The following is a 16,931-nucleotide window of genomic DNA, read 5'->3' on the forward strand; positions in this document are numbered from 1 at the left end:
CATATTGAAAAATTGATCGAACATCACGATGATAGAATCCATGCTCCTCTTAGTGCAAGGTAACCCGAAAACAAAATCTATGCTGACGTCGAGTCATAAGCCATTGGGCACTGGTAATGGGGTGTACATACCGGCATTTGTGAGGGCTTCCTTAGACTTCTTGCAAATAAAACATCCTTCCACATAACATGCCACATCATTAGTTAGCTTGGGCTAATAATAGTCAGATGAAACCAATGCCAAAGTTTAGTCCCTCCCAAAGAGACCTTCTCCATTCAACTCTCATATTATCTACTCCCTTAATGAACTACTGGAATGCATAGTTGTAAACCACAAAATAGATAACTGTAACGCCCCGTGTTTTATAAAAAAGCGTAAGTGAAAATTTTCAATTTTCACGTGACATTACGACATTATTGAACTTGAGATTTGGCACCGAAATTTTTTTTTCTCAAAGACTTGGGGATATAACACATTAGAGCTGACTGAATCACCTCAATATATAAATAATATAATTTGGCGTTCTCACATAATAAATATACACAAAGAATAAACATATGTGTGCGACATGCGGCACTAACATAACAACCCCAATACTAATACTAACCATAGTGTAATAAATATTACATACCAAAGGGAATGCATAAAAATAGGTCCTACTAAGGACTTAAAAAGGGATGGACTAAGCAGGGTAGTCCAATACACAAAAGAGGTGGTAGTTAGCCTCATCCACACTCATCAGGATTAGCACAAAGATCCTGGTAATCTTGGTACTCCTCATCCTCAGCTCTTGCACAATCATCTATGTGATTGTGGTTATCACCACAATTCCATACTGTAATCAAGTGAGTCAACTACCTTCAATAATATAATGAAATACTAATTTGTTTAAAAGTTCACAAAACAACAATATAATATGGTAACAGTTTTATATGCACAGTCTTATTTATTTCCTTTATTATATTGGTATGGGCAGCGACGACTTTCCCTTACCGTTGGTAGCGACAACTTTCCAACTTTTATTGTTTAGTGGCATACGCAGCGACAACTTTCCCATGCCGTTGATAGTGATGACTTTCCAACTTATTATTAACCCATTTATTAGTCATAATAGTAAAATATGCAAAACAGTATAATATGCAAAGTTCCAAACAAATTGCATATAATTAAATTAAATCACAATATTATGGAAACCATTATCACCCTCAGGAAGTATTTCAGAAATACTTACAATTCTTTCCTGCTTCAAAGATTATTCATACAAGTGCTCACTACAATATAATATAGTTTGGTACATGTGATAACCAATTAGTACAAATTGCTAAGAACCTACTTTTATCAATTTTGACTTCTAAACCATTTAACTCAATTTTTAATGTCGCTTAGATATTATATCAGCATATATATAATATCAAATATTTCATGTGGGTATTATTACGGCATTTGTCATTAATGTGCAAAATACCCTTTAAGTTAAAACGGCATTATAAAAGCTTATCTATTTTGTATAAAATTGACATAGTGACTTTCTTAATGTAAAATATTGAGTTTTAAATATTAAAAATAGATGGTCAGTACAACGACATAAATATATATATAATCCTTATTTTATTCTTTATAAAATTGGGAAGAATAACGATGTTTTATAAAATACTTTATTTTCATTTGGGCCTTACAACGGCGCATTTATTAATTAAATACTCCAGTATTAAAACATCTGTTTAAACATAACATAAAAATATTAGATAACCTATTACTTTAAAAATCACAAAACATTATAGCAAAGTGATATATTTTTGTATAGGCACAGCCAGCTAAGAGAGTGAGAGAACTCTTTCCCTTTTTTTTTTTTGTTTTGTTTTTCTCTCTTTCTTATACTGTACCTGAGCCGAGAGAGAGTTAAGCAAGAGAGATTTCTTTTCCTATTTTTACTACTCAACCACACAGAGAGAAAAAAGAGAGAGGGAGAACGGAGCAAATCCTTTCTCCTCTTTTTGGGCTACTGATCGAACAAGGCAGAGGAAGAGAGCTTCAAGTGGGTTATTTTCCTTTCTTTTCTTTGTTGTGACCGAGATAGAGAAAGAAGGAGGGAGAGTGTTTCAACAAAACAGAGAAAAAGGAAGAAGAGAAGAAATCTTCTGCAGTTCCTTTTTGTTATAGAGGACCAAACGAGAGAGAGAAGAGTAATCCTTTTCCTATTTCTCTTTTATAAGAGAAACAGAGAGAGAAACGTCTATTGCAGCACGTTACTGCACTTTGAGAAATCGAGAGAATTTAGAGGGTGATGAGAGGTTGTTGTGTTTACAAAGAACAGAGAATTCTGAGAAAGAGTTTTGGCTTTGCTGCTTGCTGGTTTCACTACTGCCGTGTGAGAACATAGAGAGTTTTTTCGAGTGTTTGAGAGATTTTTCTGCAGCTTTTAAGAAGAGTATGAGATGCTTGTTTTTTTTTTTTTTTTGTACAAAACTGAGAAGATGGAGAAGAAAGAGAGGAAGCTTTCTGTTTTCTGTGAAGAACATAAAGTGCTACTAGAAATAGAGAAAGATAGAGAGAAGGCAAGAGAGAAACAAAGCAGAGAGTTGCAGAGAGTTTATTTTTGGTTTCTTAAGGAACGAGATGAATGCTCGATGTGAGTCTTTCTTATAGAGATGCTGAAGAGTTCGATCTTACCTAAGTGTTTTGCGATTAAGGGTTGGAGTTGCAGCAAGTGTATGATGAGTCACTGGCATTAGGTGGAAAGCAATCATGACTCCCTAACATCTTTTATCATCATCTAACCAGAACTTAGTTTCTAACTTAGGAAACTAAGTTTCTAACTAATCTTACATATAACCTTCACTTACTGCCTATATACCAGTTAGGACAGGTTGACTAGGGACTGTGTTCGTGTTTGGAAAAGGAAACACTAGGGAAAAGACTGTTTTCACTATAATTTATAAGACAGATGTTCGGTGCTACTCATCTGCTGCAATTCTATGGCGATCGATTGTCGTTTCTGGGTGATCGAGCACTTGATTGCGGGGATTGATCGCTAGGTCCAGATTTAATTATTTCTATTTCAATTTTATAGCTTAAGGTTCGATTGACTTATCTAATCAATTAGATCTATAAACATGTCTCGAATCTTAATGAATATTTAAACCTATAAATATTCGTATAAATCCTTTTGCCTTATTTATTCGGTCTTAAATTTCTATTTAAGACGTTTATATTTTATCTCATAAAATCTGGGGCGCTACAATAACCATTATGAATAACTTCAATAACATAATCACTACGATTACTTATAGACAACTTAGCAAATATCTTCCTAAATGAAGGATTTGTCGTATACAACTCAAAGTGTCAAAACCCACAACTTTCGTATACATAGTAGTAAGAAGTGCAACCTGCCTACTTAAAGCATCAGCAACTTGATTCAAGTTCTAATGTGGTGCAGAGTGTACCATTACTAAAAATCACTCACAATAAAACGAATCCTTGTAAGATAGGGTCTATGTGAGGCTGTCGAACTCAAAGATTGTTGGTTTTGTATCGTTAAGTTTATCGAGATCGATTGTAATATAATCTAGACAAAGAGTTGATTGGTTTGTAACAATTATTACTAAAGTAAAACGTAAATGAGAGTGTAAAATAATCAAGAAAAATATAGGGGATTGATCTCACCTCTAACCTCATCATAATGGTAAATTGCATTTAACATGTGAATTTTACGTACATGAATATTATGACTTGTGTGTGTGTGTGAAGCACCCAACGATGTTGTCAAGAAAATTATTTTATTAAGAAATAAGCATAGTTCATCTTTCGGCAATGTATGAATATTCTACCTAAATTAGGGTGTAGAACAATTCATTCTTCCTAAGCATGGGCTATCAAATATCTTTTTAGCTTACACCTAATGAAGGGATAAGCATAACTCATATTTCTGCAAGCATAAATCGATTTACCCAAATTAAACTAACTATGGTGTGAAGCAATTTATTCTTCGTAGGCATGGCCTATCAAACCCTCTTAATTTTGTGTCCATTAAAACCGTTGTAAAACTATTGTTCACATAATCACAGAAAATATGAACGTTGAGTTCAATCAAGATAAATAATTTTCTAAGACAAGATAAAAGATTTATCAAAATTGAATATAAACATTAGAAACAATCTCAAGATTAAACAACCAATATTCATGTTCATAAAATTCCCAAGAGAAAACATAATTACATTATTATGACTTGGAAATGGCTACATCAATACCCTACGGAAGGTTTAGCCGCTCATGGAGATGCTAGAAATCATTTTTATTGGGGAGAAATCCATTCCAATTCGCTGCTGGAAATTCTTCACTTTTTCTCCAAAACCCTATCCTCTAATCCTATTGATTTATATTCTTTAATGTAAACTAATCTCATCTTTTTTAACCTGGACGAGTCTAGGGTATTTATAGAGAGGACAAGTGAAATCCTTCACGGATTTGTACATATAAGAACATCTAATCCAACAAAAAATCGTAAAACAACTCCTAAGTGAACTTGGTGTCTTGTTGTCAACTCTACAACATGACGGCGCTCGTTCCCAGGCATTACTGCACTCGAGCCTAATGTGATGGTGCCCTGTGCATGAGTCTTCTTGCTGCGCTCGAGCTCCTGATCTATGCTCGAGCCTTAAATGTGCTTGATGCGCTCAAGCACAGTTGAACTGGGCTCGAGCTCACTGGTCTTGGTGAATGCTGAATTTTGCCTTTAAGTCCGGAAGATTACTTATGTTTTTCCCTTGGTTCCTAAGAGTACTGTTAATATAAAAACAATGCAAAACTTCATATCACAAAGCTAATATATGCGAGCTGAGGGTCTTGAATGTGCAACATTCAATGCTTATCACAACCCCAAACTTACATATTTCTAGTCTCTTAGCAATACAAAACAAAACTTAAAGAGAGAACATGCAAACTACGCTACTTCCTCTTTCATGGGAAACACGATTGCATTTGACTTATGCAACAAGTCTTTTAAACCCCTAGGACTCCCTAGTGGATGAGTAAAGTTTTGTGAGTGTTTGCCAAAAATGCTACACACAAACATTTTGCAAAACATATTATCCATTAGATAGAAGTATCACAAAAACAATGTTTCTTATTCATTAGCAAGCTTAACAAAATAAACTACATCTTCAAAACTTTTTAAGAATTCCAAAGTCTAAACATTTACCAATGGTTGGCTGAGGCAACACAAGCTCAAATTGATATAAAGTGAACCAACACACAATTATAAGGTTTCAAATTAAATTCCAATGTGCATGATCCAATATCTCAAAATTTACTGGGATTCGTATTAGATGAAAAAAGACCATGGTATGATGATATTATTCATTTTTTTCTTTCTTTTATCAGGCTGCAAAGTTGAGCTTCCTTAAGCTTTCTAATTGACCCATGTATCGAGTGTTAGGCCAATGACTCCCAAACTATATGGCTTTAGGGCATTAAGTGTAAAACACTCCTGTGGGCTTACTAACTTGAGTCAAAAAGGCTACGAAGCTAAACTTTGCCATATTATCAATCAATTAAGTTTCTCACCTTTTGATGTGAATAGTAAATGCTTAATAAGGCAAGATGTCCAGTTACTCAGTGAAAAAAAAAATACATTTTTTTTTTCTTTTCTATTCTCATGCCAAGGTCATTTATCTAATAAGTCACCCTCTTCACTCGAAGATATTAAAAATATACAGAATCAAATTCGCATGTCATACCTCACAAATTATGTGCTGATGTGCTTGTTGTAGATTCAAAATAAAACATGTGGAATCTCATGTGCTAAAGGTAAATGCAAAGACTTAGATTCCTTAATGAAATGATCACCTATTCAAAATTTTAAGCTCGTTAATGAAATACAAATCATAGTTAAAGTTCAATCCAAATCACAGAAATAACATGATCAGGCATTTATAATATGTACATTAGGACAACAAAATATTTTTCCCTATCCCCAAACTTAAACGATACATTATCCCCAATGTATTGTTGGGGATCATACGCTAATCAAAGTATGCGCAGCAGAATACCAATCCCAGAAAAAAAATTTCTTCCAGATAAACAGGGTTAGATTAATTAAACTAACATGTTCAAGGTACTAACAATAGAAATTGGCCTTTCCTAGGCTACTAGGGCCAGTTGACTTTGGTTGATTTGCTCCTTGCATGTTGAATGGAGAAGAATGCGTTCTTCGTGTTCTTGACTCAACCTCCAGATCTACTCTCTGATGATTGAATATGACCATGAGTGTGAACTCACAACTTGAAGTAGTAAATTAGTGAATAATACTCCATTATGGCCCTCTATTTATAGACTTGGATTTACACTCATGATAGGGTTAGGAGATAAGATAGAGCTATAGCAAAGATAGAATTGGAGTCATAGGAGAGCTACAATTCCAATCCCTACTATCTAGGGTTTTAACTAAAGCCCATTGCTACCAAATATTTAGCATGGCCTTGGGTTTTATCCCTAAGGCCTAATGCTCATTTATCTCTACTCAAGCCTTTTAGAATTAATTCCAAGATCCCATAGTTCTTTAATTGCTTCAGCCCAAAGGAAATTAATTCCTAAGCCCAATCATCTCTAAGTAATGAGCCACTTAAGAATCATATTCCTTTGGCCCATGTTTTATCAAATAAAACAAGCCAAAATAAATAAATACATAACTGAGGCTCACAACATTTGTCAATTTACATCAGCTCAAAAAGGGATCTAAAGGAAAAAATACAATTAGCTTCAAATAGGTATGTGACATTATCACACAACCCTATTTAATCACAATTGATTCCACTAAACAAATGTGAATGCAATCTAATATGTATTTTCAAATTAATGAATCAATCCCTGCGATGTACTTATTTATTACATATTATCCCTCCATGGAATTATTCCATAGTCGAACCAAAGTCAATACATTGGTACTTAGTTCACTATCTCTTTTCCTTGATACTCCTGATTTAATTACATGATATATCATTTTTGTACTTTGTGAGATTTTCATCTCACCTTGTAAAAAACAAAGTTTTGGTAAATACTACTGAAACACTCAGGCCTGAACTTTAGAATAATCATTCCCATTAAATCTACATCAAGCGGAATATTCCTTATCGCTTTGTTCCATGACAAAAAATTTGGATTCCTTCTTTAAGGAAGTGTTCCCACAATGCTACCTGCGATCACCCAATGCACATAAATGTTGACCAGTTGTTTGATCTCATTCTTGTGCATCAAAGTGACCTACACTTTTCATCTGAGTTCACAAACTTCTTAAGATTTAAAGTAATTGTTATCAGTCGTCGTACAGATACATCATTCTTAATCACAATGTTGAAAGAATAATGACTCACATAGTCCATTCGGTGTAAAGCACTACCTTGCACTTACACCAACATATTAACCCGAAGCCCATCCTGCTTCTCCTGACATGTTATAGTCTAGATGAATTTCCTAGTTTCATTTATGACTACTAACAATCTTTTATAAATTACAAGGACCTATGACTATGATCTTTTGTGCGATAATCTCATTACTCAGACCTTAGTCAAATATAATGTAACTTAGGAACCTTCACGTATATCATATGAAAATATTCAAACATATATGTGCATGTAAAGCAATAATATATATGTCCAATGTTCAATATTATACAATTATAGAAAAAATAACATCAATGCAATTGGAGTTTTAGACACCAGTCATAATATGTATAGATAGAGATATAATACCAGGTGAAAAGCAAAAGGTTGGGCGAAAGTACTCCCGCAAAACTTCAATGCAAGAACATTTGTTCTGAAAAACAAAGTACTGCTCCAGCCATATAAGAAAAAATGCATCATAAAAAATAGTAGGTGAAGTGTGAGTAAAAGAAAAAAATAAAAATAAACAAAAATAAAATGGCAGGAATGTAATGGGTTATCTCCCATAAGCACTAAGTTTAACGTCTTCAACCAAACGTGAGTTAGTAAGAAAAAGAAAAAGAAATTAAAAAAAATACAGAAATAATAGAAAATCAAATAAAAGGATAGGAATGGAGACATGCAGTATCTCCGAAGTGTTGTGCTAATGGTTAACATCTGTAGCTCGACGGTGAAGTACTTCTATCAATCAAGATAGATGGGATCTGCCAAGTCGACAGATTCCACATCCTTAGTATGCCCAATGCCCTCAATGTAGGGTTTCAATCTCTGACCATTAACCTCAAACAAGTTACCAAGCTTCGGGTCCTAATCTACTGCTCCATGAGGGGAAACCGATGTGACTCTTAAAGGGCCATCCCATCTTGATATGAATTTTGAGTTAAAGAAACACCCTTTCTTCCTGAAGAATTGGTCTTTTACTTTCTTGGACCATTTAGAGAGAGTTTTACCGATTGCTAGGTAACTGATAATGTGCGCGTACTAGAGTGGTTCCTTCTTAGTGATCTCAAACAATTGCTCATCTAGGAAGGAATCATGAACTTGAATGGGGTGAGATGACTCAGAGAGAATCCAAAAGAGATGATCAACCATGCCAGAAGGGTGTGAGAGGGAAGCAATATGATGTGTGTCACACAAGCCCCTAAGGGATCCTTAGTCAGAATGCAAGGCAATGAGTCTTCAACAGATTCCTCTATGATGTCTAGGAAGAAACACTCACTTTTATCTAGCAAATGCTGAAAGGCATTGAAGATGTTTAGTTTTACCTTCATATTCCCAAAACTGATCTTCATAATCCCGATTATACAGTTTATGTTTGCATTAGTTGTGGCTAAGAATGGACAACCTAGGATAACTAGGATCATCTTGTCAGGATTGGGGACAGGTTCTATATCAAGAACAATAAAATCCACTGGGAAGTAGAACTTGTCCACCTGAATGATTACATCTTCAATGATTCCCAGCGGTTTCTTGATAGATCTATCAGCCATTTGAAAGATAACAGTAGTGGACTTCAATTCCCCCCAACCGACCTGCAAATAAATTCTATGGGGCAGTAGATTCACTCCAGCCCCCAAATCGAGGAGGGCTTTCTCAACCTTATGGTCTCCAATGATGCAGGAGATGGCAGGAGCACCAGGTTCATTGAACTTTGGAGGGATGCTGTGTTGAACAAGGGAACTAACTTGTTCTATGAGGATTACATTCTTCGAAGTGTAGGCCTTTGTTCTTTGCTTTTGCGTAGACAAATCCTTGAGGAACTTGGCGTATGGCGGAATCTGTTTGATGGCATCAAGGAGAGGGATATTGATTTTTACCAGCTTGAAGACCTCTAACATGTCTTGGATCTTCTCTCCTTGCTTCCCAAACTGATTCGATTCCTTGAGGCGTTCAGGGAATAGAGCCTTCGGTTCATATGGCCGCTCAAGAGGTAGAGTGGTTGAAGCTGTCTCATCTTGTAGTGGCCCCTTGTCTTTAATCAGAGTAGGATCTTTTGGCTGACCAACTTGTTCATCTTTCTTCTCTGCAACCTTGTTGCCCACTGTTTTATTGCTCCTCAATACAGTAATGGCCTGGACTTTCTCATGATGAAAGCTGCTAGCTGTATTCCCATCTACCATATATTGTCCCTTAGGATTGGCCACTGGTTGGCTTGGAAGTTTCCCTATTCTCTCTTGCTGAGTGTATTAGCTAGCTACTAGAACACTTAGGCAAAAACTAGGGTTTATGGATTTTACCTTGATTTCTCACCAAAAATAAAACCCGATGCTGAAGATAACCAAGAACACGCCTAAATACGCAATAATAAATAAAATTGAGAGATTAAATTCAACCTATTAGTATTTGTATTGACTACATTCTGTTTGACAAAATCACTATTATGTAATGTTGCTGTTTTCACAGGGATGTCGTATACTTCAGAATCTTAACAGTATTTAGAGTTTATGTCTCTAAAATGGAAAGAGCTTCATTATGACAAGTTCCAGTGTCACAAGTTGCAAGAAGGCTATTTCAGTGTTCAAGGAAGATTCTATGCAGATTCTAACTCATAGAAGTCGGATCCCATGTTTTCGTCGGTACGACTCAGTAAAGCATCCAGACGCTCATCACTCAGCAACATCCATTTGAACGAGGTGGTAATATCGTCCGAACGCCCATCACTGTCTAGAAGCTTCGAACTATTCAAGGTTGCATCCGTCCGGACGTAATGGCAAATCGTCCGACCGCTCTGCAAAGTTTGAGAAGAATCCAGCATTCAAGTATATCTGTCCGGATGACATGGTAATACCGTTCGGAAGCCTTTTGGTGTTCGACAAGTAATAGGGTTTTTGTCTCAGACACAGTTATGGGAAGACAGCTACAACCGTCAGGGCGATGTAGTGTTCCCTTCCAAATGCTATCCTTGATAAGGCAAGTTGTGCAGAAGACATTCTGTTAGTTTGTAATTGGCCACATTCTGTTGGACAAAATCACTTCTTTGTAATGATGCTTTTTAACAGGGATTCAGCTATTCAGAGTGCTTCCAAAAGATTCTGCACAGTTTACAAGTCAGAAAAATCCGATCCCTTGCAGCCGTTCGGACGACGTGATATACTGTCCGGACGCCCATCTATCCAAAGCATCATCCATCCTAACGACGAGAACTTTCAGTCTCGACCTTCCTCTATGTTGAGAAGTGATGAGTGCCAAACATTGTATATTTGGACCCCTTAATTCACATTTGTTAAACCTTTAGCTTTATTATTTTTAATATTTTTGGTTAGTTTTTGTATTTTTTGTATTTTGCAGATCATGGAGAGAAAACGGTAGTTTTAAAGTGAAAAATGCAAAGTTTGGAAGTCAAAATCAGATTGGATTAAATTTCAAGTTCTGCACAAGTTATAGTATTTTGATCATAACTTCCAGCTCAAGTATATAATTAAAGTGAAACCAGCGGCGTTGGAAAGCTAATTCAAAATGCTACAAATCATTTTGGAATATAATTTTCCTACTTCGAATGTCTGCTATGTCATAAGTGGCCCGCAATATAAGAATGCGAATTTCCTTGTTCCTGACGGCTGCAGACACTCCAAACCCTAGCATTCTTTTCTCGTATTAGGGTTTTTGAGGGGTAGAGGTGCCATTTTAAAAATATAGCCCTAAACCCTAGCGTTCTTTTCTCCTATTAGGGTTTTGAGGGGTAGAGGTGTCATTTTATAAAAATTGGGTTTAATCTAATTTTCTGCTATAAAAACCCCATGCTATGCACCACTTAGATCCCAACATTGTACATAACAGCAGCTGGGTTTTTTGGCTTCTACTCTTTGTAAGTTCTTATTTTATTTTTAATAAAGTTTAGTATTTTCTTCTTAGTGATGAGTAGTTAATTTTTTTACTGAGGTTGAGGATGAAACTTCACCTTTGAAGAGCAACAATATTTTTATGAGAGTTTATACTATCTGATTTTATTGGGTTTAATATTTCCAATGTTCTACTTCTTTTCAATTATTGAGATGAATTCTTGGATATCTATTGTGATTTTCGGATACATGTGATGATTTAAGATAAGTTTCATTTAATTGATTGCTTGGATTTTTCATTTATCAAAACATTGGATATTCATTGTGTTTTGTTTTACGGATACACTTGATGATTCGGTTTAAACCGGATATCTTTTGTGATTTGTGCAAAGAACGGATTCAATGAATGATTTAATGAATATATGAAGCATAGTAGAATATACAAAAGATTTTTACGGTAAGAACTTCGGATATGTATTGATGAACATGAGAATATGTTGCTGTGATTTGGTGGGTGTGGATTCTAAAATAGAATTAGTTTAAATAGAAATTAATTTTTGCAATACAATTCCCTGTGGATACGATCTTGCACTTGCACATACACTTTATTGCAAATTATTCATGCGCTTGCGAGTATTAAAATTTGCACATCAAGTTTTTGGCGCCATTGCCGGAGAATTGTTTGTTTGTGGAAATTGATTTTTGTTTGAATTGATTTTATTTTTCTACTAGTTTAGGTAGATTTTTGTTTTATTTTTCTTCTTCCAATTTTTGTTTCTGTTTATTTTTATTTGTTTTTGCTTTATTGTCTAACCAAAAAAAGAAAAAGAAAAAAGAAAAAAAGGGAGTTTCAGTCATTGTTTTGCTTGAGCACACCAACGCAAAGGGCACCACCTGCGGCAGATCAGTAGCTGAAACTTTGCCAAAATATATATATATATATATATATATATTTTTGGTCCATTTTGTGAGTTTTTAATTTTTGGTGTATTTGTTTGTGCTTCTGTGTTAATTTTAATTTTAATTTTTAATTTTTGGTTATTTTAACTTGTAATAATAATAAAAAAAAATTGTTAGTGTGGTCTACGACGCTATCTAAGTGTCTAGGCAAGTTCTGGCTAGGAAAGTCTTGGGATTTAAGTGTGTTCGGTGTGACTCCCCTCACTTTCCTGGGAACGAACCTGGGCTCTTGGAGGATTCTGTCTACCCCACCTGCATTTTCTTTTAGCAAAAAATAAAATATAAAAAAGATTGCTAGTGTGGTCCTACGATGCTATCCAAGTGTCTAGGCAAGTTCTGGCTAGGAAAGTCTTGGGATTTAAGTGTGTCAGGTGTGACCCCCTTCACTTTCTTGGGAACGAACCTGGGCTCTTGGAGAATTCTGTTTGCCCCACTTGCATTTTCATTTTGTAAGAAAAAAAAAAATTACTTGGTTCGCTTCTTTTATGGGATGTTTGCATGCTATAGGGTGCAAGTGAATCATGGATTTTTATTTTGATGATTATAGTAATTTTTCTGCACAACATGCTTTACCTAGTGGTAGGACACCTGCTCCAACCAACTACCCTTACAGTTTCAACCCACATGAACCATGTTCATATTGCTCTGATCCTTATCATAGTGCTAGTAATTGTCCATCGTGGGGACAATTCTATAATTTTCCATACGAGCAAATGAACAGAAATTTCTCCAGCCCGGGGTTGGATTCAAATTCCAATTTTTACAATCCGGGCTGGAGCAACCATTCTAATTTCTCGTGGCAAGCTCAAGCCATGGGAAATTGTGCTCCCCAATTTCAGAAACTGCATCATTCTGAATATCTGCAGATCGATGACCAATCTTCCCATCCTTCATCCCATAATTATCCAGCTTCATTTTCACAATCAACTTTGGAAGACACTCTCAAAGTCTTCATGCAGTTCACAGGCCAGGCTATTAGTGAAGTGATGAATGCGGCTATGGAAAACACTCGGGCGATTGCCCGAATAGAAGGACAGCTCGAATATCTGGTTGCTGAAGTCACTAGAATAGAGGAAGAAGAGCTTCAGGGTCAAGTGATGGTTGAAGGGCACTACATGATTGATGAGGATGATTCCATCAATCTTCATCATGAGCATGTCCAAGCCACCGCAACATTTGAGAGTGAGGAAATTGTGGATGGCAATGAAGAGGAAGAAAAAGAGGAGCACCTGGAGCACACAACGCCCCTGCCAAATCCAAATATGTCCAATGACAAGGAAGTGAGTACTGAAGCTCATTCCTTCATCACAATCTCTCTTGAGACAGTTCATGAGCCCCAAGCTTCAGTTCTTCAATGTCTCCAAAATCCATCTTCTGCTAAAAGCCTCAAGGATCAATGCACACAAGGTCAAAAATCTAGGAACCATCGTCCTACGAAGATCCTTCGAAGCAAGGAAGTTGGCCACCTAAGAAGGCGACACATTCTTCTAGAGGGGTATCAAATTTTAAAGAATAAAGAGTGGAAGGGATTGGTTGGACATTTATGTGATCGGGGAAGGCGTTGTAAATTTTCTTTTCCCTTTTACTTTCTGTACATTTGATTTCTTTCATTCTTCATTTTTTTTCTTGCTATTTTATTTTTGTTTTTGACAGCAATTAACCTTTTGATATTGGTTTCTGTGAGAAATTTTGCTGTTAGTTTGTGACAGGTGTGCTCGTGGTTAAGTTTGGGGGACGCCCTGGCCTTTTTCACACTTTGATGTTTCCTTACTCCTGGTAATGTATTTCTATACGACACATTATGGATAATGTGTGATTCAAGTTTGGGGGTATGGAAAAACACTCTGTCTGTTTGTTTATTTATTTTTAGTTGTCTTTTTGTTCTTAACATTTTGAAAAAAGAAATAAAATAAAAAAATTGTTGTTGTCAAGTTTGAGTTAAACCGTAGCTGTGGATTGCATTTCATTGGCTTGCTTAAAGTGTTGAACATTTCATTATGTCATTAGGAATCTGTGTCTTTTGACTCATTTTTGGGTTGGTAAGACTTCACTTGTTTGAGTTGAATTACCACGAGCACATTAGCATGCAATCTGTGGGGTATGAATTTGTGCTTAATCATTGTGTATTTTGAGAATTGTTGGATGACCTATTGATAAATAACCCTGGCTTGCAAGATATATTTACATATATTTTTTTTAAAAAAAAAAGAGAAGAAAAAAGAAAAAAAGAAAAAAAGAAGTTCATTTTGAGTTTTTCACTGAGTAACCGGGCCTCTTGCCTCACTAAGCATTGAGTGTTCGCGTCAAAATGTGAGAATTTCAATTTGATTGATTGTATGGCTAGTTTGGCTTCGTAGCCTTTTTGACTTGAGTAATTAAGCCCTTAAGGATGTTTCTACATCTAGTGCTCTAAGACCATCTGGTTTGGGAGTCACTGGCCCAACACTCGTTACATGGGTCAATTAGAAAGCTTAAGGGAGTTGAGCATTGCACAGCCTACACAAAAAAAAAAAAAAAATTGCCTTGGTTGTTTCAATTGATAGGGATTTCAATGATTTTTGAAGTATTTATCTTGAGATTAAAATGAAACCTCATGATTGTATGTTAATTTCACTCTACACTTTTGAGAACATGTGATGTCTTAATTGTCAATTTATGAGTGATTCGATGTTGGATCCCCTGTTGATGTTGATGATGGTGTTTGTCTTTTTAAGCACGCTAATGATGTATGAACCATGGTTTGTGTGAAAATTCTTTCTTGTTGACAGCATAGTATTTCAATGTTTGTGGGTATCATTTTTGGCAAACTCTCACTAGACTTCACTGGTCCACTAGGGAGTCCTAAGGGTTTAAAAGGCTTGTTGCATACGCTAAATGCAATCGTCTCTCCCACGAAAGTGGATTTATGTTTCTTGCTTTAATTTATTTTTCATTTTGTTTTGCTAAGGGACTAGCAAAATGTAAGTTTGAGAGTATTTGATAAGTGCCAAATATTGTATATTTGGACCCCTTAATTCACATTTGTTAAACCTTTAGCTTTATTATTTTTTAATTTTTTGGTTAGTTTTTGTATTTTTGGTATTTTGCAGATCATGGAGAGAAAACGGTAGTTTTAAAGTGAAAAATGCAAAGTTTGGAAGTCAAAATCAGATTGGATTAAATTTCAAGTTCTGCACAATTTATAGTATTTTAATCATAACTTTCAGCTCAAGTATTGTATTAAAGTGAAATTAGCGGTGTTGGAAAGAAAATTCAAAATAAATCATTGTGAAATAGAATTTTCCTAATTCGAATGTTTACTATGTCATAAGTGCCCCGCAATATAAGAACGCGAATTTCCTTGTTCCTGACGGCTGCAGACACTCCAAACCCTAGCATTCTTTTCTCGTATTAGGGTTTTTGAGGGGTAGAGGTGCCATTTTGACAATATGGCCCTAAATCCAAGCGTTCTTTTCTCCTATTAGGGTTTTGAGGGGTAGAGGTGCCATTTTGTAAAAATTGGGTTTAACCTAATTTTCTGTTATAAATACCCCATGCTATGCACCACTTAGATCCCAACATTGTACATAGCAACAGCTGGGTTCTTTGGCTTCTACAATTTGTATGTTTTTATTTTATTTTTAATAAAGTTTAGTATTTTCTTCTTAGTGATGAGTAGTTAATTTTTTTACTAAGGATGAGGATGAAACCTCACCTTTGAAGAGCAACAATATTTTTATGAGAGTTTATACTATCTGATTTTATTGGTTTTAATATTTCCAATGTTCTACTTCTTTTCAATTATTGAGATGAATTCTTGGATATCTATTGTGATTTCTGGATACATGTGATGATTTAAGATAAGTTTCATTTAATTGATTGCTTGGATTTTTCATTTATTAAAATATTGGATATTCATTGTGTTTCGTTCTACGGATACATTTGATGATTCGGTTTAAACCGGATATCTTTTGTGATTTGTGTAAAGAACGGTTTCAATGAATGATTTAATGAATTTTTTAAGCATAGTAGAATATAGAAAAGATTTTTACTGTGAGAACTTCAGATATGTATTGATGAACATGAGAATATGTTGCTGTGATTTGGTGGGTGTGGATTCTAAAACCTTAGTACATTTTGTTTTGTTTTGTTTTATTTTATTTTATTTTATTTTTCTATTATTTACAAAATTCGGAACTAGGTTAAAATAGAATTAGTTTAAATAGAAATTAATTTTTGCAACACAATTCCTTGTGGATACAATCTCGCACTTGCACATACACTACATTGCAAACGATTCGTGCGCTTGCGAGTATTAAAATTTACACATCAAGAAGCTTCGAACTGCTCCAGCTTGCATCCGTTCAGACGTTTCAGCAGCACTTTCGAATGACACTCAGTGTTCAACCAACTTGCAATGGTCCGGACGATGTGGATTCCCGTCTGGACACGCTCATCCATAAGGCAAGTATCGCATTCAAAATCCAGACGTCCGGACGCCAGTCTTCATGGTCCGGATGGGTGAGCATCAGATATGGAAATTGCGTGCATCAGATCAACCGTCTGGACGACCATTCCCTTGGTCAGGACGTGTGAAGCCCTAGTATGGAAATTGCGTGCAGCGAAAGTGCGACCGTCCGGACGATAGGGCATCATCGTCCGGACGGGGCTCAAATCAGGAAAGAATTTCAACGAAATTTTTGGAAAGCCGATTGCACAGTTGTCCGTTAGGATGCCCTATGACTACTGTCCGGATGACGCCTAGGCTTTTCAA

At 35.6% G+C, this 16,931-nt stretch overlaps 1 protein-coding gene across 1 annotated transcript; it reads right to left on the reverse strand.

Annotated features, from left to right (window-relative positions):
* Positions 1–725: 725 nt before the first annotated feature.
* On the reverse strand, positions 726–9,559 carry LOC133860305 (uncharacterized). Its single transcript, XM_062295936.1, has 2 exons — positions 8,659–9,559; positions 726–835 (listed from the first exon to the last, which is right to left on the reverse strand). The coding sequence occupies exons 1-2, from the start codon at positions 9,557–9,559 to the stop codon at positions 726–728; spliced, it is 1,011 nt and encodes a 336-aa protein (XP_062151920.1).
* Positions 9,560–16,931: the final 7,372 nt, after the last annotated feature.

The sequence above is a fragment of the Alnus glutinosa genome, chromosome 2, assembly GCF_958979055.1.
Source record: "Alnus glutinosa chromosome 2, dhAlnGlut1.1, whole genome shotgun sequence".
Taxonomy (NCBI): domain Eukaryota; kingdom Viridiplantae; phylum Streptophyta; class Magnoliopsida; order Fagales; family Betulaceae; genus Alnus; species Alnus glutinosa.